General features: G+C 35.9%; 2 protein-coding genes across 2 annotated transcripts; both read left to right on the top strand.

Annotated features, from left to right (window-relative positions):
• Nucleotides 1-427: 427 nt before the first annotated feature.
• LOC306843880 (peroxisomal targeting signal 2 receptor-like) lies at nucleotides 428-18,680 on the top strand. The gene is made up of 11 exons (XM_079375577.1): nucleotides 428-783; nucleotides 862-919; nucleotides 1,265-1,415; nucleotides 1,501-1,578; nucleotides 1,801-1,909; nucleotides 6,988-7,094; nucleotides 8,005-8,118; nucleotides 9,445-9,500; nucleotides 13,405-13,504; nucleotides 18,032-18,218; nucleotides 18,260-18,680. Exons 1-10 carry the CDS (start codon nucleotides 678-680, stop codon nucleotides 18,095-18,097), a joined length of 945 nt encoding a protein of 314 aa, XP_079231703.1. The 5' UTR covers nucleotides 428-677; the 3' UTR covers nucleotides 18,098-18,218; nucleotides 18,260-18,680.
• Nucleotides 18,681-19,603: 923 nt separating this feature from the next.
• LOC306844226 (solute carrier family 35 member D3-like) lies at nucleotides 19,604-21,621 on the top strand (the record flags this gene model as incomplete). The annotated part of the gene is made up of 2 exons (XM_079376198.1): nucleotides 19,604-20,039; nucleotides 20,792-21,621. 2 exons carry the CDS (start codon nucleotides 19,604-19,606, stop codon nucleotides 21,619-21,621), a joined length of 1,266 nt encoding a protein of 421 aa, XP_079232324.1.
• Nucleotides 21,622-25,252: the final 3,631 nt, after the last annotated feature.

The raw sequence follows: 25,252 nt of genomic DNA, 5'->3' as shown, positions 1-25,252 counted from the left end.
TACTGTAATAAGTGCCATGGTATTTCCACCACTTTACCACCACGGTACGTTTTGTATAGAAATTACCCAGCATTATTAACATAAAATAATTTAAGAGAACAATTTCCCCAACATGTTTTAACTTGATGGCACTACAATGTGAAAATATTTTAAATGGTGAGGTGTCAAGTCTGAAGACATCAAATGGGTTTTTACTAGAGAAATGCTGCCATCTGGTGCGAGATCTTTTTAAGCCACAGCTTGTTCTTCATTCAGTCACCCGTTTTTGCAGACTACGTCTAATTGGCATTTTAAAAATATTTTCTGCTCTAGTTTCTATTTTATAAAACCACATAAAATAAAAAGGAAAAAAAATAACATGATATATTATATCAATGTATTATATCAAAACTATCTTCAAGATTGACGTCATCCTCATCTGACCAATCACAGCTTCGCGTTTGTAACGCAGTCAAAACACGGAAGTAAACATCTGGGATACACATGTTTTGCGCTAAATGTAAATACCTGGCAAACGCATTGATTTCTTGATGTACAGTTGTATTGATTGTTGAGAATGTATTAAGCGTGCGCCGTTGTCGACAAATGTTGACAAACCGTGAATACATTTTTGGTGGACTTTAGAGTCAATAGTGCAATGACCTAAGCGTTGTTTCTGCACCGAGTTATTAGAGAGTATGAAGTCGTTTAAATCTCCAGGCCGTCATGGATATGCGGTGGAGATTTCACCTTTTTTGGCTTCTACGATCGCCTGTGCGTCAGCGCAGTATTATGGAATAGCAGGTAATATTTGGAATATTGCATGAACATAAATAAATGAAATTGGCAGAAATGCCAATGAAAACTCTTCGTGCCTTTTAGGATGTGGGACTCTTTTTGTGCTGGAGCAGAGAGAGGCAGATGTTTCACTTGTGAGGAGGTAATTTCTTTCAGTTAATTAAATAGAGTAGCTATACAGTCAAAATCAAAAGAAAAAAACAAGCAATCAAGAAATTATATTGTGCGCGAGGCCTGTTTTAAGACCAGTTTTTTCATTATGTTATACATGAAAATCATGCAAATACTATATTTGTACTATACACACACACATATGTCTATTTATTTTTTTTTTTTCAGTTATTACAATATAGGGGAAATTTTCTTAATTGTCATGAAATTATGCATTTTTAAGGTCACCGATGATGCAGGTATGCAGAGTCAATGAAAAGTGGAGATGTGACTGATCATTAAATAGAGGTTGAGTATCTTTTTGTCTCATGCACAGTTTTGACTGGAATGATGGGCTCTTCGATGTGACATGGAGCGAGAACAATGAACATGTGCTGGTGACAGGAGGAGGTGATGGATCTTTGCAGATCTGGGACACTGCCAACCCGCAAGGTCTTCTGCAGGTGCTGAAAGGCCACACACAAGAGGTGAGTTCACACTCTCAGTAGTTCATGTTAAAGCTCCCTGCATTTAGCGCTTCATAACTTCTGAACTGCAAAACGTATGGCCTAGGTGTATTCAGTAGACTGGAGTCAGACACGGGGGGAGAACCTGGTGGTATCAGGATCATGGGACCACACAGCCAAAGTGGTAAGTGGAGTTTGTTTTAGAAGGTGAATATATGCAGACATTGTTAAAAAATGACACTTAGTTCAATTCTTAACTAATGCTAAAAGCAAATAGTAAAATGCAACTAACATTTAAAATTGTAGATGAAAACTCTCTTTCTGAGCACTGGTGAGCAGACATACTGTTAATGTTGTTACTTGTTGGCATAAAATGAGCTTCATGGTTGTCCTGTTTTGCTTCCAGTGGGATCTGGAGCGATGTCAGTTAGTGAGCTCCCTGCAGGGTCATGAGGGTGTCATCTATAGCACCATCTGGTCTCCTCACATCCCAGCATGCTTTGCTTCAGCCTCAGGTAGGAGAATGAGTTGTATCTGTCCTCCCATGAAGTTTGGAACGATTGCTGCTTTACTTCGGAAAATTACTGAGTTGGGATGCAGATATTAGAGTTGACATGCATATGTATCAAGGTACCATGTGGCAGACCAAAACAATCAGAATCAGAAAAAGCCTTATTAGGAGAAAAGGGGAAATGGAATTGTGAAACCATGTTATTTTAGTATCACCGAGGTACTGTTATAGATTTATTAATATTTTGATATTAAATTTATATAGTTTGATATAATTTTAGATACAGTTTTAGAATTTTTAAAGTTTGTTTTTGTCATTTTTATTAGTTTGGTTTTTACTGGTAAATGTCCGTATGGTTTTTATACATCATTTCAGTTTTAGTTATTTTAGGACAGTGGGACCCTTATTGAAAATGAGAAATATTGCTTTGGAAATTAACTGAGATCAAATAAGTTTAAGTTTTTTTATTTATTTATGTAATGTCAGTTTATTTTATTTCATGTCTTGATTTTACTGTAATATTTGGCTCTTTAAAATTGCATCAAAGGCAAATATTACACTAGAGAGCAACTTACAAATTACACATTATATGGAAATACAGTTTGTGTTGAGAAGTGTAGCACCATTTTACAATCTCATTCCCTGGCAAAAAAAAAAGAAAAGAAAAAAGATAAGACAAACATACATTTTGGCGAAGATTGAGATTGTATTATATTTTAATTTGGACTAGCAGCCAAATCATTCAGCATTTCAATACAATCGTTCACCCCATGAGGTCAGCAGTGAGCTATTACAATACTTTGGACCTTGCAAAATTTTCTTGGTTTAGTTTTGATTGGGGATTTTAATTGATTGTGTTAATTCAGTGCAATTAATTAGAAAATAGCACAAAAATTAACACAGTTAATCATGCCTTCTGACATGTGCATAAAATCCCTTTTCCTCAAAAAAAAAAAAAAAACTGTGTGTTTGTGATTATTTGTGATTAATATGAATAAGTAATCTGCTTTTTGTTGTAATTAAATGAAATCTTTAATTGACCGAGTAGCCCTAGTTTTGATACATTTTGTGCTGGGAAACTTTTCAAAAGTGCATTCATGATAGAAATTTCTGCATAATCATGATTGCATAACATTGGGTGTTATTTAGATCATACTCAGAGTCTACAGAGTAATCTGTGTGTTTGTACCAGGTGAGAAGGACTCACAAGGGTCTCACGAGCACACATCTCTCTCAGATATAGCAGGGATTGGTGACGGCATTACAACTCTAAACACTAGGCTTTGCCATCAGAGCCCAGAGTCGATCAGCTCCAAACCAATCTGCTGTGATCTTATCAGCAGTACATTGGACCTGCAGTAGCCACTTACTGCTGATCTTAACTCTCAGTGCTTAAACAGATAGTTCACCCAGAAATGAAAATTGTCATTGAAACCCTAACGACTTTCTTTCTTCAGTGTTGCACCAAAGGATAATTAATTGCATCCCTTTATAATGCATTTTATGCATGAATGGTGACAAGGAGTCACGGGCCCCTCATAGTGCATCAGACAATAATGACTAACTCTGAATGCATATGCACACATACAGGCCATATTTGGTTTCTTGAGAGATCACGTACAGGATACTCATCCATGTTCCTTTTATTAATTTCGCTGTGATAAGAATGACACCCTCCTGTGCTGATGGAGGACCCTTTTCTTTTGTTATTAAATGCTGACACCATGTGTGTAATGAGAGGTGTCTGAAAATCAATACTAAACCCTAGCACCGTGGCAAACGCTGAATGTGATCATGGAAAAAGTGGTTTCAGGGAAATGCTACCTCAGCAAAGATGTTTAAGTTAGATATGCTGGCTTTTCTCATCACATAAAGCTCTTATATAAGCATACAACATAAAGCCAGCATCAGGTTTTTGCTTTCCATAAATATGGCAACTTTCCACAGCTTTCCAGCACAGTTTTGATCAGATTTATGAGGACTGGTTGTGGCTTTCTGCAAGCTTTATGTTTATAAATGGGGTGGTGATGGCGCAGTGGATAAGACACATGCCGTTGGTGTGAGAGACCCGGGTTCGAATCCACTGTGAGACACCAATGTGTCCCTGAGCAAGACACTCAACCCCCTAGTTGCTCCAGAGGCGTGCGACCTCTGACATATATAGCATTTGTAAGTCGCTTTGGATAAAAGCGTCAGCTAAATGAATAAATGTAAATGTAATGTAAATGTAAATGACCTCTTTCGTGTCTCTTCAATGTACAAATGGCAAATTGCAGTTTTGTAGAAAAATATTTCTGGATTCTAAGCGGTATTTGCATACACACTGATGTCAGACAACATGACATGAAATAATTAAACCACCATAGCTTTACAGGTTTTGGTAAGACAAAAAATATACAGAATTTTCAGGTTCATTCTGTGTTATATAATGTTGATATGATTGAGTACTTATGCAATGGAATCATATAAGTTTTTTTATTTTTAATAAATTTGGAAAGATGTTAAAAACCTTTTTTCTTTTTTTTTTTTGCTTTACCATTATAGTGTATGGAGTGTACTTTATTGTGTGTAATTTAAAGCAGTTTAACATAAGGCAGCAACATAAAACGTGAAAAAAAAAAAATTAAGCGGTGTGAATACTTTCGCAAAGCACTGTGTGTGTGTGTGTGTGTGTGCATATACATATATATATATATATATATATATATATATATATATATATATATATATATATATATATATACACACATATATATACTGTATACATATACTGTATGTATTTATAAATACTGTGTATATATATATATATATATATATATATATATATATATATATATATATATATATATATAGTAAATAAGTATCCTAATCTTTTTAATCTCACTTAGATTTTCTATTTCTTGTCATCTGTTAATGTAGTCAACGAGGGCCTCCAAGTATCCCTGTGCTTTGAAGAGACAATTTCAGCACCTCCTTTATCAGAGATTTCACCTCCTCCTCTCTCTATGCAGTGATAGCAGGAGCCCTGACTTCTCTAGCCGGGATGCCAGGAAATCGTTAATGCAAGACGTTTACATGCCAACAATCTCAGTAAGAGATCTGTTCCGCAATAATTAAAATAGAAGTGCCTAGAGTGGGCCACATATCAAAGTTATTATTGAACTTGAGCTCATTGAAATATTGACAATTAATCTTCCTCAAAACCTTCAAACTATTTTTTTTTTTTTTTTTTAAATCTGCAAGCTGCCTCCTATACGTTAAGACCCTTTTTGAGATGTTTTCTGACATATTCCCATCAGCTGGAGTGGTGTATCTTTGGATTTGAATAAATTATTTTCAGACAGTAAATGGTGGCAGGGTTTACTCTTTGTTAGGATTATCATAATTTTAAAAATGTACTATTATGTATTTTTTATGGTGGATTTTTATATTTTAGTCTGCATCTATGACAAAGGTAAAATAATCAAATATATACATAAAAGCATTTGAAAAGTATTGATGAAGGCATAGCAAAGAAGCTTAAATCTGTTTTAATTAAAATTATCTTCAGGACCTGTGGGTGAAATGCAGTCCCTTTTTCCTGATGCTAATATGTTAGCAGAAAATGGAACCATGCTGCAATATATTGTGATATAAAAACATTGTTTAAATCTTCCTAGAGTACTTGAAAGTGTTCATGTGATGGACTTAATTTATTGTCACTCCCTGCGGGCCGCATTTCAGAGTGGCTTTTATTTATTCCATCAGTTGCAGATCACCAAATCAATAAGGGTTACAATATTCATTGGCACAAGCCTCCTGAGATATAATTAACTAAAGTAGTGCCATTCATTTAAACAACGATCTATTGGATTGTCAAGTAAATGCCACATACTTTGATGCTGTTTTTAGGATTGAGAAACTGAGATTCATGTTCTGTATTAATCTTATTTAGACTTTTTAAAAAATTTTACCGGCATATTTACTCCAGATCTGGTTTATATGCACAGGGAGAAGGTGGTGTGTTGTTATTTAAGGTATCATTCATGTCCGTGCCACAAATGGTGCAAGATGAGATGCGTAACATCTTTTGAGGTTTGTTCCCAATAGTAATAATGATGCTAAACTTAAAGATGAAATATTAAAGGGATAATCCACCCAAAAATGAACTATTCATCCTCATGTCATTCCAAATCTTTCTCTGTAGAACACAAAAGAAGATATTTAGAAGAATGTTGGTAATTAAACATTTTCCATTCCCATTGAACTCCATTGCATTTGAAAAAATAAATAAAGTGGAAATCAATGGGAATCAAAACTCTTTGGATATCAACATTTGGTTCAAAATGCAAAATACCTTTTTCTGTGCTCAGCATTAGAAAGAAATACATACAGGTTTGGAACGACAGGAGGGTGAGTAAATAATGACAGAGTTTTTATTTTTGTATGAACTATCCCTTGGGTCTGTTTGCTTTCCAGATATGCATTAATATAATTATGCTATGTTTATGCAGTGCTCACATAATGTGTTAAATTTCTGCATGATATATAGCTATTTATGGATTTTTTTAGGTTATTCAAAGTGGGACCTGCAGTTTAGGGAACATTTTCCACCAGGCTGTTAATACTACATTTATGCCTATTTAAGTCTATTTAACCAGACTTTGAATACTTATGCACCATATAGAGAAACCCCCAGAGATTGATTCTTGAGTATTTTGCTGTTTGTTGATACTGCTAACGTTGCAACATGTAGTGACTTGTAAAAAGTGAATGTCTGGACCATTTTACTGCTTACTCCAGAATTGAAATGCTGTGCTTCGAGAAAAAGATCAGATAGAAGGCGTAAAAGAGATACGACCAGAGAAATTCCCTGTAGAAATCTGTGGCCTGTGCAGCGTAGAGGACTGGCCAACGACGCTTCCCTCAGCAGCCTTACCCTGGGTCCATTCATGCTGAGTGCAAGTGACCCTTGAAATGACTGTTATGGTTCAGAGGATTCTGCAGAGAGTGCAGACCGGGAATTTATAGGAGAAATTTCATGGCTTTTTAGAAGATTTAAAAGTCTGACACTTGAGATTTGAAGCTCGTCTCTGTTGCTAGGCGATGGGACACTGCGAGTGTGGGATATGAAGGCGGGATCGTGCAGGCTGGCCGTCCCAGCGCACAAGGCTGAAATCCTCAGCTGTGATTGGTGCAAATACGACCAGGTGAGTATTTCCTCTATTCAGTTTATTCTCTGTGGACATGAATGGGATTTGTATTTCATAACACAGTTTCTGATACAGTGTATTATAGAGGTGTTTATTTTGTACTGAACTTTCTCTGAGCACATAAAAAAAGCATTACTCCAGTCTTCAGTGTCACGTGATCCTTCAGAAATAGTTCTAATACGCTGATTCGGTGCTCAAGAAACATTTCTTGTTATTATGAATGCTAAAAACAGTTGTGCTGCTTAATATTTTTGTGGAAGCATTTATTTAGGATTCTTTGATGAATGGAAAGTTCAAAAGAACAGCATTTTTTTTAAGTGTTTTGTAACAATATAATTGTATTTACTGTTACTTTTCATTAGTGTGTCCTTGCTGTAAAAAAGTTAGTTTAATTTCTTTATATCTTGCAGTCTCAGAATTTTTAGTGTTATATAAGTTTTTTTTTTTTTAAATGTAAAATGTTATGTATTTGTGAGATAACCGTATACCACTTACTGATTTAAGCATGTAACATAGCAGCCCGATCTCACTGCAATTCGTACGTATTTTACGAGGTGGCTAATTCGTACGACATCATTTGTACAAATTCATATGATTTTTGCTAAACCGTTCGTATTTTACAAGTTGCACAATTCGTATGAATTTGTACGAATGACCTACACCTATCCCCGCCCCTAAACCTACCTGTCACTGGGGTGTAGACAAATCGTACGAGTGAGGTCGTATGAATTAGCCACCTTGTAAAATACGAACGAATTGGTCGTGATATAGCGTTGAACATATTGCCATGAGTCATGTAGCCATCAGTCTAGCATACTGCTTCTATTAAATATATATGCAATATAAAGTATATGGTGCACAAAAATATTTAATTCCATTCACATTGTTTTTCATTTCATGTTCTCAGAATGTTCTGGTCACTGGAGCCGTGGACTGCAGTCTCAGAGTGTGGGACCTACGTAACGTCCGACATCCTGTAGCTCAAATGATGGGCCATTCCTACGCCATCCGCAGAGTAAAGGTATTGTACTTAAATGGCCAATTCATTTCTGTTATTCTAGTTTAAAAGCTGCCCTCATTTTTTCACAGAAGTGTGTCTTAATGAAGTTTGAATGGTCATGCAAACAATGTGTAAAGGGCCCATATTGAGAAATCATAACAGTTCAAAATATTGAGTTGGATGAAGGGTAAAGAATACAGCTGCCATTCAGTGTCACATTAGTTTGTTTATTAGTTTTAATTAACTTAACAAGCCTATTGAACATTAATGAGGCATGCAGCAATTTCTGTCTGTGTTAAACTCACAGCGTGTTTGTGTGCTGTATGTGACAGCTATGGATTTTCGTATATAAACAGATTATCTTTAGGGATCTGTTCAATTGAGTTGGAGAAAATGTGAGCGCTTGAGTGTCCAAACATTCAGCAATAATGTAGATTACAGAGATCAGTGCACTTGACCAGTCCACTGTGAAACCTGTGCCCAAAACATACACAAATGCTTTGATTTTATGTCACAACATGGAAGCTTGTATCTCAAAGGGAGCTATGGGAATAAAACCCGATTCAGCTGGGTCAGGGTGATATCACAAACTGTTTCAAGTTAATGGTTTTGCTCTCAGCTTTCAGATAATGTAGAAAAAAAGAAATAAAAATGTGTGAAATAAGGAGCTATGAGCAGTTTATTGCACTGGGAATACAGGAGGGCTGTGAAGCATGAGATTGTGTGTTCCTGAATGTAATGATGTCAAACAGCTTTGAAATGAACACTGTTTATTCTTATTATATGATTATTGTGTCATTTTATACTGTATCAGTGACAAAGAGGTCTATTGTCTTTCTCATTTACTGTTCTACAAAAACTGTTACTGTTGGGTCATGAGAATATTGGTGATGAGAACTCTTCATGTCATAATTCAGCTGATATCATTAAAACACTCGTGCAGTAGGAGGGTTAATCAATAAAAACGTGTAGATCTCAAAGATCTCATTTTCAAGTTCATCACATTATTTTAGCTTGCCTAACAAGTATAGATTTTGCCTGATGAAATTGATGTAAAAATTGAAATGCATTAGAACTATTCACACTAAAGTCTATAATAAAAAAGACAGATATTTATCCAGTTTATTTACATATATAAAAGTGATCCATGTCATACATAAACATTTGGACATTTATAAACTGGTTCAAGGATTTGGGCCACATTCAGCTGCAATGTAAATATAGCTTTTATGCAAGTTTTAAAGCAGTGTCCATTGATAAAGATGTCAGCATGTTCATCAATTAATGTTTTTTTTCTCCAGCAACCACTGTCTATTAATTCCTCTTTTATTTGTTTGTCATTTCTAGTTCTGCCCATTTTATAAGACAGTCCTAGCATCCTGCTCATATGATTTCACAGTCAGGTAAGCCACATTTCTGACCACAGATGCATCGGTCACATTTAATCATTAAAGAGCAAATTATAAACTAAATTCAGATCAAGCAATATCACATGAGCAGCTGTGCTGATCTTCTGAATATTCTGAATATTACAAATGTGCTATTTCTTTTATACTGTTCTATATATAAGAAGTTAAAAAGAGTCAAAAATCGTCCAATTAAATTAGCGGACCAGAACTAACTGGATAAAATGTTTTACTGAAATAATTTGTCTTCCATCAAAAACACATGAAGTAAGATTTCACATTTCTAAAGACATCCCTGCATTGTCCAGATCTGCTCATCCATGTTGAGGGCAGATGATCTTTGGAATGAATGGTAAAGTCTGTGTTGCTGGCACGTTACCAGAAGAACTGATGCTTTGCCATAAAGTGGGGCTGTAAAACCCATTGATCTCATTTCAGGGTAGACTGGTTTATTTCCTTTTGCAGTGAATGCATTCTGTTAGTGCATGGTTGTGTTTTTATCAAGCGTGGAGCTCATTTTTGCATTGGGGGAATGATCTTTAAAAGGGCTATCAAGGACATATCAGCAAAAATCACAGTAGTAAAGCAAAAGCCAATTTTTGGCTTTATTTTATTCAAGCTTGCTGTCTGACTAGTTGCTGTTATTAAATGAGCCACTTTTTCCCCATAGATTTTATGTAAATATATTCTAGAAGTCTTAATAACCTTTAATTGTGAGACATATTTAGGCCTTTGAAGAACACACAAATTATACTATAGTTAACAGTAGTCTGTAATTGCATTTTAGCATGCATTTTGTACTGCCAGGCACCTACTAATGTTCTCTAGGAAAAGGGCTACCAAGCCACTTATGAAACAGAAACAACGTCAGAAGCATCTTACCTTGGCTACGGAGAAAAAGAACTGGACTGTTGCTCAGTGGTCCAAAGTCCTCTTTTCAGATAAAAGTAAATTTTGCATTTCATTTGGAAATCAAGGTCTGGAGTCTGGAAGAAGACTGGAGAGGCACAGAATCCAAGCTGCTTGAAGTCCAGTTGTGAAGTTTCCGAATTCAGTGATGATTTGGGGTGCCGTGACGTCTGCTGGTGTTGGTCCATTGTGTTTTATCAAGTCCAAAGTCAATGCAGCCGTCTACCAGGAGATTTTAGAGCACTTTATGCTTCCATCTGCTGACAAGCTTTATGGAGATGCTGATTTCCTTTTCCAGCAGGACTTTAGCACCTTCCCACAGTGCCAAAACCACTTCCAAGTGCTTTGCTGACTATGATATTACTGTGCTTGATTGACCAGCCAACATGCCTGACCTGAACCCCATATGGAATCTATGGGATATTTTCAAGAGAAAGATGAGAAACAGTCGATCCAACAATCCAGACGAGCTGAAGGCTCAATATTGCCTCAGCAGTGCCACAGGCTGATCGCTTCCATGCCATTCCTCGCTGATGCTGGAGTTTGTGCTAAAGGAGCCCTGACCAAGTATTGGGTGCATAAATTAACATACTTTAAAGAACTTGAACTTTTCTGTTTTGCAGATCCTTTTTTAGATTGATCTTAGGAAATATTCTAATATTTTGAGATACTGATTTTTGACTTTCATGAGCTGTAATTTCTAATCATCAAAGTTAAAACAAAAAAACTTTTGAAATGCTTTACTTTACATGTAATGAATCTAAAATATATGAAAGTTTCACTTTTTTAAATAAGTTACAAGAAAAAATGAACTTTTTCACGATATTCAAATTTTTTGAGATGCACCTATATGTCGATAAAGTGACTGAAGTTAGTCTATTGTTCTCCTCCAAACAGGTCAATTGGGAACACCGTTATAATTGATAAAGGGATGGATAGTTGTTTTTCTTAAAGATTGACAACAGGTCTTTGCCTTGGCTGTTGGAGAAAGATTACAGAGAGTACTTTATCTGGGTTGACAAGCTTTAAAATGAGAATTGACTCTCATATTGAGCAGTGGTTGCCACAAGTGGTCTTATTAGAGGCGAGCTTGATTTTCCTCCCAATGCTGCTTGTCACCTAATTGTTTAAATGTTATCTGTTTATCTAAGCCTGGAGGTGTTGTAAGCCTGGACTAAATGAGCCAGCCAATCAGTACTTGGATAAACAGTGTTAATTTATGCACTACGATAAACCCAGATCCCTATAAAAACAAGAGAAAGACACATGTATTATATTGTTCATACTTCCAAAAAGCTAATTTAGTGGTAATAAATGTGAGATTATGTATGTATTTTATATTATATATTTGTAATATTTTTATTTAAATGGACTGACAGTAATCATTGACTGAAAAATGTAGGCATGTCCAACTTTATGCAGATGAGTAAAACACATTATGATGACTATCAAGGGGAGTGAAGGCAGTATACAATTTCTATACAAAATAATGCAATTTATATATAATATAATGCATTTTATGCACAAAGAATGACATCTCAATTTTAACACGCAATACAAGGAGCCGGTAATATTACTGTACCTTAGTAACCCTAGCAGAAGTTCTTTTTTTATATTTGCTCAACTTTCAGTTTGTTGTCGTTCTCTCAGTTCATTTAGCATGACTTATAGCCAATTAGCTTTAGAACTAGTATTTGCGGTTTTGCTTTCATAGAAATCAGTTCTATTGATTAAAGGAAATTTGCTGTTTGAACAGGACAGGACAGACTAAGGTGCTATCTAATTAGTTTTACGTTCAGAGTAAACTGTGATAATGCCGACCGTGAGGTAATTACCAGAAATGATTTCCACAGGAAGAACGAATCAATGTGAATCTTTTTTGTTCCCTTTGCGGTAAAGAGAAAATGGTGTTTATTTAAAAACAAAGACTTTTTGAAGGATTTACTTTCAAAAGAACATGTGAGCCACCTGCTGCCACACACACACACACACACACACACACACATACACACACACACATGCACACTTAGCTGTTTACTTAACCCAGTCTATGCAGTCGCTCTTTCAGATCTGTCAGGTCTCGTTTACAGCAGATAAGGTTTCCACTTTCATACATAAGTTGCTATGGCGCTGTGTACATGATAATGCGGTACAGAAGGAAAATTAAGTCTTTCTCTGTATTATTTAACAACTAATTAAGCAGGGATATTGATTTTTCTATATTGGTCTTTGCTTTGTGTAGGGAGCTTTTCATTCTTTAAATGATGACAGTTTGTTTAGGTTGACGTATTGCTTTAAATGAAGTATGACAGATATTAGTGAAGCTGTTGGTTGTATATGTATCTCATAAATACATTTAAAATAAATATATGCAGGTCTGGTGTTGACTGTGATCTCAATATCTGCAATTTAAAAAAAAAAAAAACATTGTCACAATATTGTACTCTTACTGATTTTGATTTAGTTATATGGTTGGATTTAATTTGTTTTTTGTGCACATTTTTCACATTTTCTGTGCTTACTATTGGCAAAAATCATGCGAGTCTAGTAATTTGGCACAAGTTTGTCTTAACACATGGTTTTGCTCCATTTTAACTTGATATTGATATTGAGTGATATTTGGTGCCCTGTTTTAGTGCCCTCTGAACTTTTAACACGTATCCAGCATATTCATGCCACACTGGTGATTTATTTAAACATCCCTTTCTAAAGACTTCCACACCCTGAGCAGCTGTCATCCCACTGTGCTTATAAATAATATCCTTCACTTCTGCTCTATGGCAATGTTAGTATTAATGCCTGCCTAATGTTTTCCTATAGACAGGGAGTTTTGGGGTTTTTTTCAGAGAGGCGATTTAATTACATTTGCTGAATGGATCAGTCAGGGCCTGGTGAGTCAGGGCTGCATCAGGGCTTTGAGCCGCTGCCCCGTCAGAGAAGACAAACAGCCGTTCAATTAGCATGATTGCTTTCTGCTGCTCTGCGTCCACAGATTCTGGGACTACTCCAAGAACCAGCCGCTGCTGGAGACACTGGAACACCACTCAGAGTTTGTGTGTGGCCTGGATTTCAACCTGCACATCCCTAACCAGGTAATCTCACCAAAACACAGTCCTGTGGGTCACACCTATTGAATATAGTTGAAAATAACAATATGAAAAAGTGGCCTACTGGTCAGTGCATGTGCAATTTAACTCCCAGTTCTTTTCCGCCACATCCTGCCACTTCCTCCCATGCTGTCCTTTCAATAAGTGCCACAAAGGAAATTAATATTAGGAGAAAACAATGTAGTAGCTTTCAATAGTGGAGCAAAAATAACTCCAAGCAACCTTTTTATTTTAGTAAAGCCGGTGTTATTCAATTATGAGAGTATATAAGCAGAATGTTTCAATAGCTTTACTTCAGTAATAAAAATAGGATATTGTAATAAAAAAAATGCTATGTGCATTTTAAAGTTGATGACCCAACTTAAGTCAGTATTATGCTAGTATTATGTTAGTATCATCGAGGTTATAGTTATTTACGTTTTTATTAGTTTTTATTGTTATATTTTTAATTTGAAGGTTTTATTAAATTTTGTTGTGTGTCTGTCATTCTTATTAGATTTTTAAAATATCTATATAGTTTTTATTTATTTATTTTCCTTTTTGGTCATTTCAGTAATCCTACATCAAATGAAAATGAGGAATGTTTCCTTGCCAGCTAGCTAAAATAATATAAAGTAAAGTTTTTACTTTTATTTATTTCTGGTAATGTTTATTTTATTTTAAGTTATACATTAACTATAACACCCCAGCAGTGATTTATTAAATATTACTAAAAATTGCTGGTATTTTTTTAAAAATTATTATTACTTTTTTTTTCAGTTTCACTACTTGAATCTCCAATGTGTTTGTTTGAAATTAAGGTAGTTCTGACTGGGAAAAAATCACCCTTTTTTGTAGCTATTTCGAAGTAAATACATAAATATAAGTTATATATCAAATATTGCCAAAATATTGATATATAATTGTGCTATGCTATATCCAGTCTTACTTTTGTGATTTTTTTTTTTTACTTTTTAATAACACCTGTTCTGATGGACCAGTGGCCCGTAATTGAGAATCTTAAATCAATATTTCCATGACCCCATCTGCAGCTATTAATTTCAGTTAACCCTCACTGTACAGCCTGGTCTGTTGACCTCACTTCACCTCTGATGTCTGTTTGTTGCTCAAAACAGTCATCTGCAGATAGGTGGCATGCCTTGTTCGTAGAGCGTGTACAAGGAACCGGTCACGTACAGTAACAGAGCACTCAGCTCATTGAGATGTGGGCCACGGTCCTCAGGGGAGCCGGTTCTGTCTGACGCCAGCACTCACAGTGATGAAGAAAAGTCAGAGCTGTCAATAAGCCATCACAGAGCTGACAGGAGATGTCTGCAGCAAACCCCTCAGCTCCATTGTGCCACTGTGCCATTTTTCTGAGATTTAGCTTTGAATAACTTGCAATCTATAGGTCACCTCAGGTTCTGAAGTCTATGAAGCTCTTCTGTTCTGACTGTTTATGTGGAGCATGATGGGTTTGATTTTATTTCAATCACTTAATTAATTTTATGCAGTCAAGGGAAATAAGTTATGATTTAATTTAATGCAGAACTGAAAAGTAAAGTGTTATATAGCTAACTGAAGATGCACTGTGTCATCCAGTGTTTGCATATGCGGTGTATTTTTGTGTTTATTAGAATATTGTGTCAAAAGATTTATTTAAAGAAAGAAATAATATCTTTATCACAAAAGAATACCTTTTCATATAAATTCTGTTCTTTTCAACTTTTTGCATTCTTCAAAGAATCATGAAAAATGTTTTACACTTTCCACAAAAAATATTACGTGACACAACTGTTTTCAACATTATTGATAAGAAATGTTTCTTGAGCACCAAATCACTGAAGACTGGAGTATAAAATATATATATATATATAATACATTTTAAATAATAAACAAATTATTTAATTAATAAAGCAAAATGTAATTGAAATAATAAACTAATTTAATATAAATATAATAAAATAATAAAGTGAATAAATAAGTGTTTTTTATATATATTTGATTGCTTAATTTTGTAGCTTTTCATCACTATCCACTAGTTTGAGCTTCGTTTACATTCCTTATTGCGTTCTCAAAGCATCCTGAGATTTTTTGCTGAAATTATTTATATTGTTTGCAGGGTATAATAACTTTTCAAGGCTTTGCTTTTACGTTCACATCTCATTTTGATAATGTAGAGTTTCCTGTTAATCAGAATGCAAATTTGGCAAGCTTTTAAGCTCACTTAGATGTCTTGGCCATTTCAGAGTATTTTGTAAGTCTCTTAGAAGACATGCTGTGTCTCTTATACTAATAGTGCGCAACCGGAAAAATCTGAAAAAATGGGCCGCAGTGTGTCAGAGCCAAATTGCAGGATTGGAAAAATTATGCCTGTATGGATTCTCTCTTATTGTTAGTTCCGCATGGGGCGTAAGTGCAGCTGTTGGCAGGCTGCAGGTGGTGTGGGTTGTTCCTGCAAGGCGAGGGCAAGAACTGTGAAGTGCTTTTCTACCGCAGTCTCCCTGTTCGCTGCCAACCGTGCACACAAACGCACACACATACACACCTTGTGCTGCTCGCACTCGCTGTCAAGGCCAGTATTCAAGCCCACAACTCACCCTGAGGTGTTGTTAAATACACATTTCAGAGTCAAGTGGGATCTAACACCACCAATGTCGTTTATTGTCTAAGTGGATATGATTATAAATCGATTTTGGCTATTCCTAATAGACAATGTATCAGTTTAAAAACACACATTCCCAATGAAAATTCATTCTTTTTACCTTTTCGGCTTGATTTATCACCTCCGCTCAGGTTTGCGCACATACTAAACAGTTATTATGCCTTTGAACAAAGTGAAGTCTTCAAATGCGGTAATTATACTGTAACCGGTTGTTGAGAAAAAGCCCAGCTCCGACTTCATCTACACCCACAGCAAGTGATGCATCATACCTTTACACTTTTTGACAAGAACCTAAAACAAATCTCTCAAAAGAGGACATGTATTCTGTGTGCTTAACAGATACTGTTCCTCAGATGAGCAGAGCGGGATCACATTCTTGTTTTTTTGCCTCCAGTTATATTGAGCGTTGTGTTATCAGCTGACCACCCGTTCACTCCTCGCTCCTGCTCTCTGCATCTGTTTCTTCTGCACTTTTGCCCGTTCTCTGGCACTCAGTCTCTGTTGTGCGTTTTGCAGTCAAGTAATTAATGAAGGACGTTTTCTCCCTCAATGGGTGAGTCACTGGCTTTCTGGTGGAGCGCTCTGGAGTAATGAGATATGGAGAAAATGACTGCAATAAAGAGGAGTGGAACATCACTATATCACTTTCACATTGAGTTGAATTTTGTCTGTTAGGACAAACTGTGCCTTTGAAATTCTATTAATAGGAATATGGACATGAACAGACTTGTGTATAGTCCATGTATATTAGTCTTGAAAGAATTGTATTGTTTAAGCCATGCAAAGATTGGTGCTTTTTATTTCAATGTTATTTGCCATTTTATTAATTAATTGTGAATTTCACTAGAAATTCAAGAGTGAAAAAATTTTCTACACCTTTTTTAGTGTTGTGATTTAATATCTTATGCATATATTAATAATAATAATAAATATAAATATGAATCATTATGGCCTGGTTTCACAGACAGGGCTTAAACGAAGCCAGGATTAGGCCATTTAAGTCATTTTTGTAAACGTACTTAGCAAAAAACTACTGGTGTGCATCTAGAGGTAAAACCAAGGCACTGTTATATTTTAAGATCAGTCAGAGAAAGTTTATTTCAGTTGAAAGAGCTCAGACTTAGATTTTAGTCTAGGACTAGGCTTAAGCCTTCTCTGTGAAACCGGGAGTATGTTTTTTTTTGTCAGCTGCCCATATTTATTTTGTCTTGATATTGTTATTACAAATAATAATGAGGAGAATATAACAAAAGTACATTGTTAACTGTACATGGTACGATAGCAATTTAATGTCCTTGCACAGGCAAAAAGAGATGCTTAAAAAAGTCTTTGAAGCAGCATCAAAAGAAACAAACAATTTGTTTGCTGAACATCATTATTGTGTATTTCAGCACGTGCATAAAAATCTCTTTGTTTCCCAATATCAAGGGTGCTCTCTCAGCACTGCAGACCAATGGGTATTTCTTCCTTTCCTCTTTTTATATGAGTTGACCCTTGTGGTGACACAATAAGCTTTGTGCTTTACATGAATTTGGTAGATTTATTAATGGCATTTTGAATTTTAATGGCATTAACTTGAATCATATTTTAGTTTACATGCATTTTCCACTGTTTCTGATGATATGTTGTTTGCATACTGTACTTTTTAAATCAAATTTGTATCCATTTTATCTTAAAAGATACAGAATATTTTATATCAAGATATGACCCTTTTAAATTGTAACCAGCTGGGTGGTGTCATTACCAGAATCCAGCTACAGCTGTTTAAGCTTGTCTGACCCTGTCAATGTCCTTATCTAACTATCATATTGGTCTACCTCAATCATATGGATGCAGTTTTAATCGTGTGACTGTGGCTTTCTTCACAGGTTGTGGACTGCTCTTGGGATGAGACTGTAAAAGTCTTCACCCCTTCATGCCTGGCTGCCCTATAGGAGGTTGGTGCACCATGGAAAGAGGTTGCCGAAAAGCACAGGGGAGCCGCGGCTCTGTTTCAATCACAGTTTGCCAAGATTTCACTGCGGTTTTCCTAATGACGCTATTAAAGGAGAACCCGTGGGATCCATCGGGAGCATTGCGTCAGGAGCACTGTACAGATGAGGGGAAATCTCATGCTGTCACTGAGTGTAAAAACTGAGTGTGATGTTATTATTGGTTTCTAAAGTGTATAATGAAACTAAAACTTTACCTTGTCGTTCCAAACCTGTAACACCTTCGTTCAACTTAAAAGAGAGAGAAAAAAAAGTATTATCATAGCTTCATAAAATTACAGCTGAACTGCTGATGGACTAATTTAATGGTTTGGAAACATTTCAGTTATACATTGCTGTCTATGCAAGATCAGAAAGCTCTAGGATTTCATCAAAAAATAATTTAGGGGTGAACTATTCATTTAAGCAGCAAGTGCCTTGCTGTCTGAAGCTCATTGGTAGATTATGTAGTATGTATATGTTGTTGTTCCTTACTGGTTTGTTAAACTGATATTAATAAATCAATGCAATCTGTCATTCTCAACTGAAGTCAAATCCAGAGTCTTCCTTTTAGTCTAATTAATATTGCCTACCACACAGAGTTTATTTAAAATTTTTAAAGGTTTAAGAGTAGTATAATATTATGAATAAGTACTGTGCTTGTATAACCTGTGCAGTGAAGGAATCAATTATGGGTTTTCAATATATAAATGAATATCATATTAATGTAACATTTTACTAGCCCCTATATTATGCATTCATATAGCCTAAATTGTATAGTGGCAGTCAGGGATTTTCCAGTGGCTTGTTTTTGTGAGCCAAGTGACCTTGAATCACCAGAACTGATATGAAGCCTTTGAAATTGTAAACACAAACTTGGGAAACGTGAACCGGGACTTAAAGGATAATGCTTCCATTTTCCATAGAATTAAAGGGGGTATACAGCAGTGCCAGTTATACGATGACTTTAAAGGAGTTTGTACAGGAAATTCTAGACGTGACAACAAACAAAAACATAACCAATTAATTCGTCTGGTTTAAATAAGAGAGAAAAAACGAAAGGTTTTTTTTGTGGCTGAAATGCTTCAAAATACAAATGAAACGCATATATAGTCTGTATCGATGCAACAGTGGCTAGCCTTTAGTTTTATTGGGGAGGTTTCAAATTTGCACTATTGCTTTACAGACTAAATTGCGCACATCTAGTATTGTTTCTAACTGTGAACTACTTCGGAGGAGAAATACAAGTGTAAAGTGCATCAAAGTAATGGATTGGCTGCAGTTGACTCCAATTCAATCACTGTACAAAGAAAGAGACCGTCGAAGCTGCGGCGCGTCGCATTCATTCAGCAGCGCTCGTGTTGCGTGAATTACGCACAAGAGGAGAGTGGACGTGAATATTCAGCAGTGGACTCAGAGCTCAGTGCGTAATACGGAGACGCCGGGAACCCCCAGCCTACGAGGAAAGACATGGAAGTTTGCAAAGGACGTTTTCTGGGCATTTCGGTGGCCGTTGCGCATGGATTTTTTTCGGGATCGCTGAATATTTTGTTAAAGTTCCTCATTACGACCTACAGCTTTACGTATCTGACTTTAATTCAGTGTCTGACCAGCGGCACTGCGGCTCTCACATTAGAGGTGCTGAGGAGACTGGGCAAAATAGATATACCTCCCTTCAGCCTCCAGTTAGTCAAAGTTTTTGCGAGTGTCTGTATTTTGGCGACTTTGCAGTCCACATTAACCCTCTGGTCTCTCAGGGGATTGAGTTTGCCCATGTATGTTGTGTTTAAGCGATGCTTGCCATTGGTAACGTTGGGGATTGGAGTGTGCGTGCTGAAGAACGGGATCCCATCAGCTGGGGTAATAACAGCAGTTATCATCACCACTGGAGGAGCAGCACTGGCTGGTAAGAATATTTTGGCTCATTTATAAATAATAATAGTTTTTACTTCATGTTGAGGTAGTAGCCTAATCACACTTTTCACTCCAGTTAATATTTTTCAATGTAAGTCAATACCTTAAAGTCTTGGCTTCAAAGAAAATGGGGCATGTTGTCACGCAACTTGGCATTGAACGTTAAAAACAAATAGGCTACTGTAATACATTTGTAACATTTAATACATATGAAAACAATAAATGTGACATTTATAAACAATTTTTTTAATAAATTGAATTTTTTTTGTATTATTTTAGTTTTGAGAATAAAATGATGGATTTTTTCAATTTAAGAAGATTTTGAACTAGATGAATCCAACATTTAAAAAAAAAAACCTTCTAGACAAAACGCCATTGTGACAACTTGCACTGGTTTGATAACTAGCCCATGCAGCTATCCTTCTTTTTCTGTATCTTCCTATTTGTCACTTATTTTTCCAAGTAGTGTGCATATAATTATATTATTTATACTAATAATGTGTTTTGAACTGCTTCTCAAAATAAAAGCAAATTAAGATAATAAAAGTAGCCTAAGGTAATCTTGCCCAATTACTGTTTTGTCCATTGTATGATACTTAAACATGTGCTGTTGATATTCTGGACTATGCATGTCAAGTCTCCATAAAACATGACTCTCATTCAGAGTTTAATTTGATAATGGCCAAAAATCATGTATGGCGCAGTCTGTTTAACTTTGCAGTGCGGCGCTCTGTTTTCGTGCAGGTGCTGGAGATCTAACAGGTGACCCTTTCGGCTACTTGACTGGCATTTTAGCTGTGATTGTCCACGCCTCCTACTTGGTGCTCATCCAAAAAACGAGTGCGGACAGTGATTATGGGCCGCTCACAGCGCAGTACACCATTGCAGTGGTGGCCTCTCCCATTCTCTTCATCTGTTCCATTGTAAGCATGGATGCCATTGACATGTGGACATATGAAGGTTGGAAGAACCCATATATCACAGGCATCTTCTGCACTTGCATCCTTATCGGCTGTGCAATGAACTTCACCACACTGCACTGTACCTATATCAATTCGGCCGTCACCACCAGCTTTGTGGGGGTGGTCAAGAGTATAGCTACTATCACTGTGGGCATGCTGGCCTTCAGTGATGTGATGCCAACCAACCTGTTCGTGGCAGGCGTGGTAGTTAACACCATCGGCTCCATCACCTACTGTGTGGTGAAGTATCAAGAAACCAAAAATAAGTTAACCTACCAGGATATGGAAGAGTCTGCTAAGAATGAAGAACTTCAAGGAGAACCTTATGTGGAACCAGCCAAGCCTGATGGAGATATGGAAACTCTTCCAAATGATATGGAGAGCTTTCCCAATGGTAGCCTGACGGCATCAGTTGACGGCAATGACCAGGGTCCTATTCGTGAGAATAAAGTGGCAGAGTCCATAGAATTAGAAAGACCGGGGATCCCATCAGACGATCCTACGAGACAATCCCTGAGCGACAGTTACGTAGGGGTCTGGAGATCTATTCACACCTTAAAGTTCTTTAAGAAAGACACTTTACTTGACAACATGGAGGTTCAAAGTCCTTGATGATTGGTTTTCTGCTTGACAGACGTGCATGTTAAGTTTAAGTATTGTTGAACTGATGGTGTGAACAATATTTGCCTTTTTCTCTTCTGAACATGATTTTATGAAAAACATTTATTTTTTATAAAAAGGTATAGTCTGTTTGTATAACAGGGAGTATAACTATATGACATTGAGGAATCCCCAATAACAGATGTGCCAATTTATTGACTTAAAATAAAATATTATTTTATTTCAGAATCAGTTTAAAATTACTTTGGGGGAAAAAAAATCGAATATCTTAATAGAGATGGTCTACTCAAAAATGACAATTCTATCATCATTTACTTATCTTCAAATTGTTCCAAACCTGTATAACTTTCTTTGTTCTGTGGTGCATAAAAGATGATATTTTGAAGAATGCTGGTAACCAAACTGTTTCGGTTCTCATTAACTTCCATTATATGGACAACAAATGAAAGTCAATGGGAACCAAAACCCTTTTGTTACCAAATTTCTTCAAAATATATTTTTCTTTGTTTGTTTGTTTGTGTGTGTGTGTGTGTGTGTGTGTGTGCATGTTTATGTGGTTTATGAGGACACAAATTTGTATAATGACATGGGTATGACTGAGGTATTACAATATGAAGGTGGTTTATGAGGACACTGCCTATGTCCCCGTAATTCAAAAGGCTTAAAAAAACATACTAAATGGTGTTTTTTTGAAAATCTAAAAATGCACAAAGTCTCCTGTAAGGGCTAAGTTTAGGTGTAGGGTTGGTGTAGGGCAATAGCACACACAGTTTGTTCAGTATAAAAACCATTACGCCTATGGAGAGTCCCCATAAACCACAAAAACCATGTGTGTGTGTGTGTGTGTTTCACAGTATAAACAAAGTCATACAAGTTTGAAACGTCATGAGGATGAGTAATTTATAACAGAATTTGTATTTTGGGAGGACTGTCTCTTTAAATGAATTGAATTGTTTTTATTTTGAATGATTATTTGTTTCTATGCACGCAGTGTCTGTGCCTGTATTTTTTCTGTGTTTTGTCTACGAATGCAAATCTTGAATAGGAGGCACTGAATTTTCCCATTTGCATGTAGTATGTACAATTCATTTAAACTGACTTTACATCAAAATTCTGATCTTTGTGTATCATCTTTAATAATGCCCACCAACTGCTTTAGCACAATTAAATGGTCATGACCAAGAAATGAGTTGCTGTTCAGACATTAGGGAAAAACAATATTTTATCCAAATATTAAAATGCAACTGACCATATATCATGCAGGTAAGAGAGGAAAATACTAAAAGTAACTTTTAAAAGGGAAGAGAAAATGCTTCCTATATGTTTTCTTGTATTTTGCCAAAATGGACAGGTTATGGGACATGAACTAATTCTCATAAACCAACAAAATTTTAAAGGTAGAAGAAAATACAACCTAGACCAGGGGTGCCCAAACTCGGTCCCGGAGGGCCGGTGTCCTGCAGAGTTTAGCTCCAACCCCAATCAAACACAGCTGAACCAACTAATCAAGCTCTTAGGCATAGTAGAAACTTTGAGGCAAGTTGGATCTAAACTCTGCAGGACACTGGCCCTCCAGGACTGAGTTTGGGCACCCCTGACCAAGATTGAAAACATATTCACTTGCAACAAGGATAAATATGGTTTGAGCTGATCATAATGTTTCGTGTTGTGGAATTTTTTGAAAGCATCCTTTGAAAGCATGAAATCGAGAGACAAGAAAACTGATCACATCAGAACAAATCATCAAAATATATTGCAGTGTTTAGTTTTGGGACATTTTATTTACTTTTACAAACACTTTTACATACTTGCCATTTGTTGTTCAGTTTTAAAATCTAAGTACTCACACAGCTGAGGATCTCAGCATTAAATGAAAGTCAATATCGTTCAACCTTGTGTTAGCTGACTTTACAAAATGTAATGTTTGATGCATTTGAGTGTGTTCTTATCAGCAAAAGCAGACCATCATCAAAACTGATTCTTTAGGCATCGCTAGACTACTGTAAATGCAAAAGATAATGAAATGTATTTCTAAATATAGAAATTCCTACAGCAGTTTTATGTAACACAGCGAGTGAACATGCCTCTTTAGTGTACTTGCCAAAATGAGAGTCCATCAGTTGCTTTCACAATCAGCACTTTAAAGCAATAGTTCACCCAAAATGAAAATTAGCTGAAAATCTACTCCGTCTCAGGCCATCCAAGATATAGATGAGTTTGTTTCTTAATTGGAACAAATTTGGAGAAATTTAGCATTACATCACATATATGCAGTGAATGGGTGCCGTCAGAATGAGAATCCAAACAGCTGATAAAAACATTACAATAATCCACAAGTAATCCATATGACTCCAGGCCATCAATTAATTAGCTTGTGAAGTGAAAAGTTGCATCTTTGTAAGAATCTCATGTACATGTTGAATGGCCTGAGGGTAAATTGTCAACAAATTTTCATTTTGGGTGAGCTATTTCTTTAACGCCAGGATAATGCATGTAAAGTTGCCTTTCAAAACCTCATTTTTTGGTTTGTTAGAAGCATTCATTATTCTCAGTCAGACACGCATCTTTATGAATAAATGTAAACCAGACTTGAATGAACTAAACAGTATTATTTGTTGTTGCACTGACTAGAGCAACAGAGGTTTACTATATAGGGAACGTTCATGTTACACTCCTCATGGCTTTCCATTTAAAATTATCTTTGCCTGACAATGAACAAGTAAAAGCAAATAAACTTCTCATGAGTACCAGGTGCTTTTGTTATAATTTTTCAGTTATAATAGATAGCACAGCATGGAGTATTATCTCTTTCATTTTGCTCAGGGCATATACAAAAGACAATTTGCCAGACAATAGCACAAGCCCTCAGAGCCAAACGTATAAAAAGTTAATGTCATGCTCGAAGCCATGTGTGGAAAAGATGCTGTTTTTTATGATCACATGGCTTTTCATGAAGCATTTATTATTATTATTATTATTTTGGTTTTATGTTCCCATAATAGCCTATGATTTATGGCCAGTTTGATTTAATATTCAATGGTCAAACAGATATTTCCAAGAAAAATAGTTCTTTAGATTTATGGCAACAGCTGATTTCTTACCCAAACATTCTGTTTCACAACGATATAAAATTCATGACATTTGTATTTTACATTTAGGTATAAATTTTGTTTTAAATAGGAATTTAATGCATTTGGTTCTCCTCTAATCTTTCTTCTTCTTCCTTTAACCAGCACATTTAAATCTTGGATTTGCATATCTTTACTTAATCAGACTGGAGTAGACTTCTTTGCCTTTAAATAGGACCCCCCCCCCCCCCCCCCCTCTCTCTCTCTTTCTCTCTCTCTCTCTCTCTCGCTCTCGCTCAATTCAATCAAGTGTGCTTTATTGGCATGACAAAAACTATACATTTGTATTGCCAAAGCAATTGCAGCTGGGCCGCTGACAAATAGTGCATATATGTATTAACAGAAAGAAAAATAATAATAATAATTGTAATAATAATAATGTATAAATGTATTTAGCATGTAGTAAAAAATGAGTTACTAATGAAGAAATATAGAAATAAAAATAAAATAAGATAAGGGATTAGACAGATTTACGGAGGCAAAATGTACATCTA

The sequence above is a fragment of the Barbus barbus genome (assembly GCF_936440315.1).
Source record: "Barbus barbus genome assembly, chromosome: 24".
Classification (NCBI taxonomy): Eukaryota; Metazoa; Chordata; class Actinopteri; order Cypriniformes; family Cyprinidae; genus Barbus; species Barbus barbus.
The sequence above is the reverse complement of the archived record's forward strand: the minus strand, read 5'-3'. Positions and strand labels throughout refer to the sequence as shown.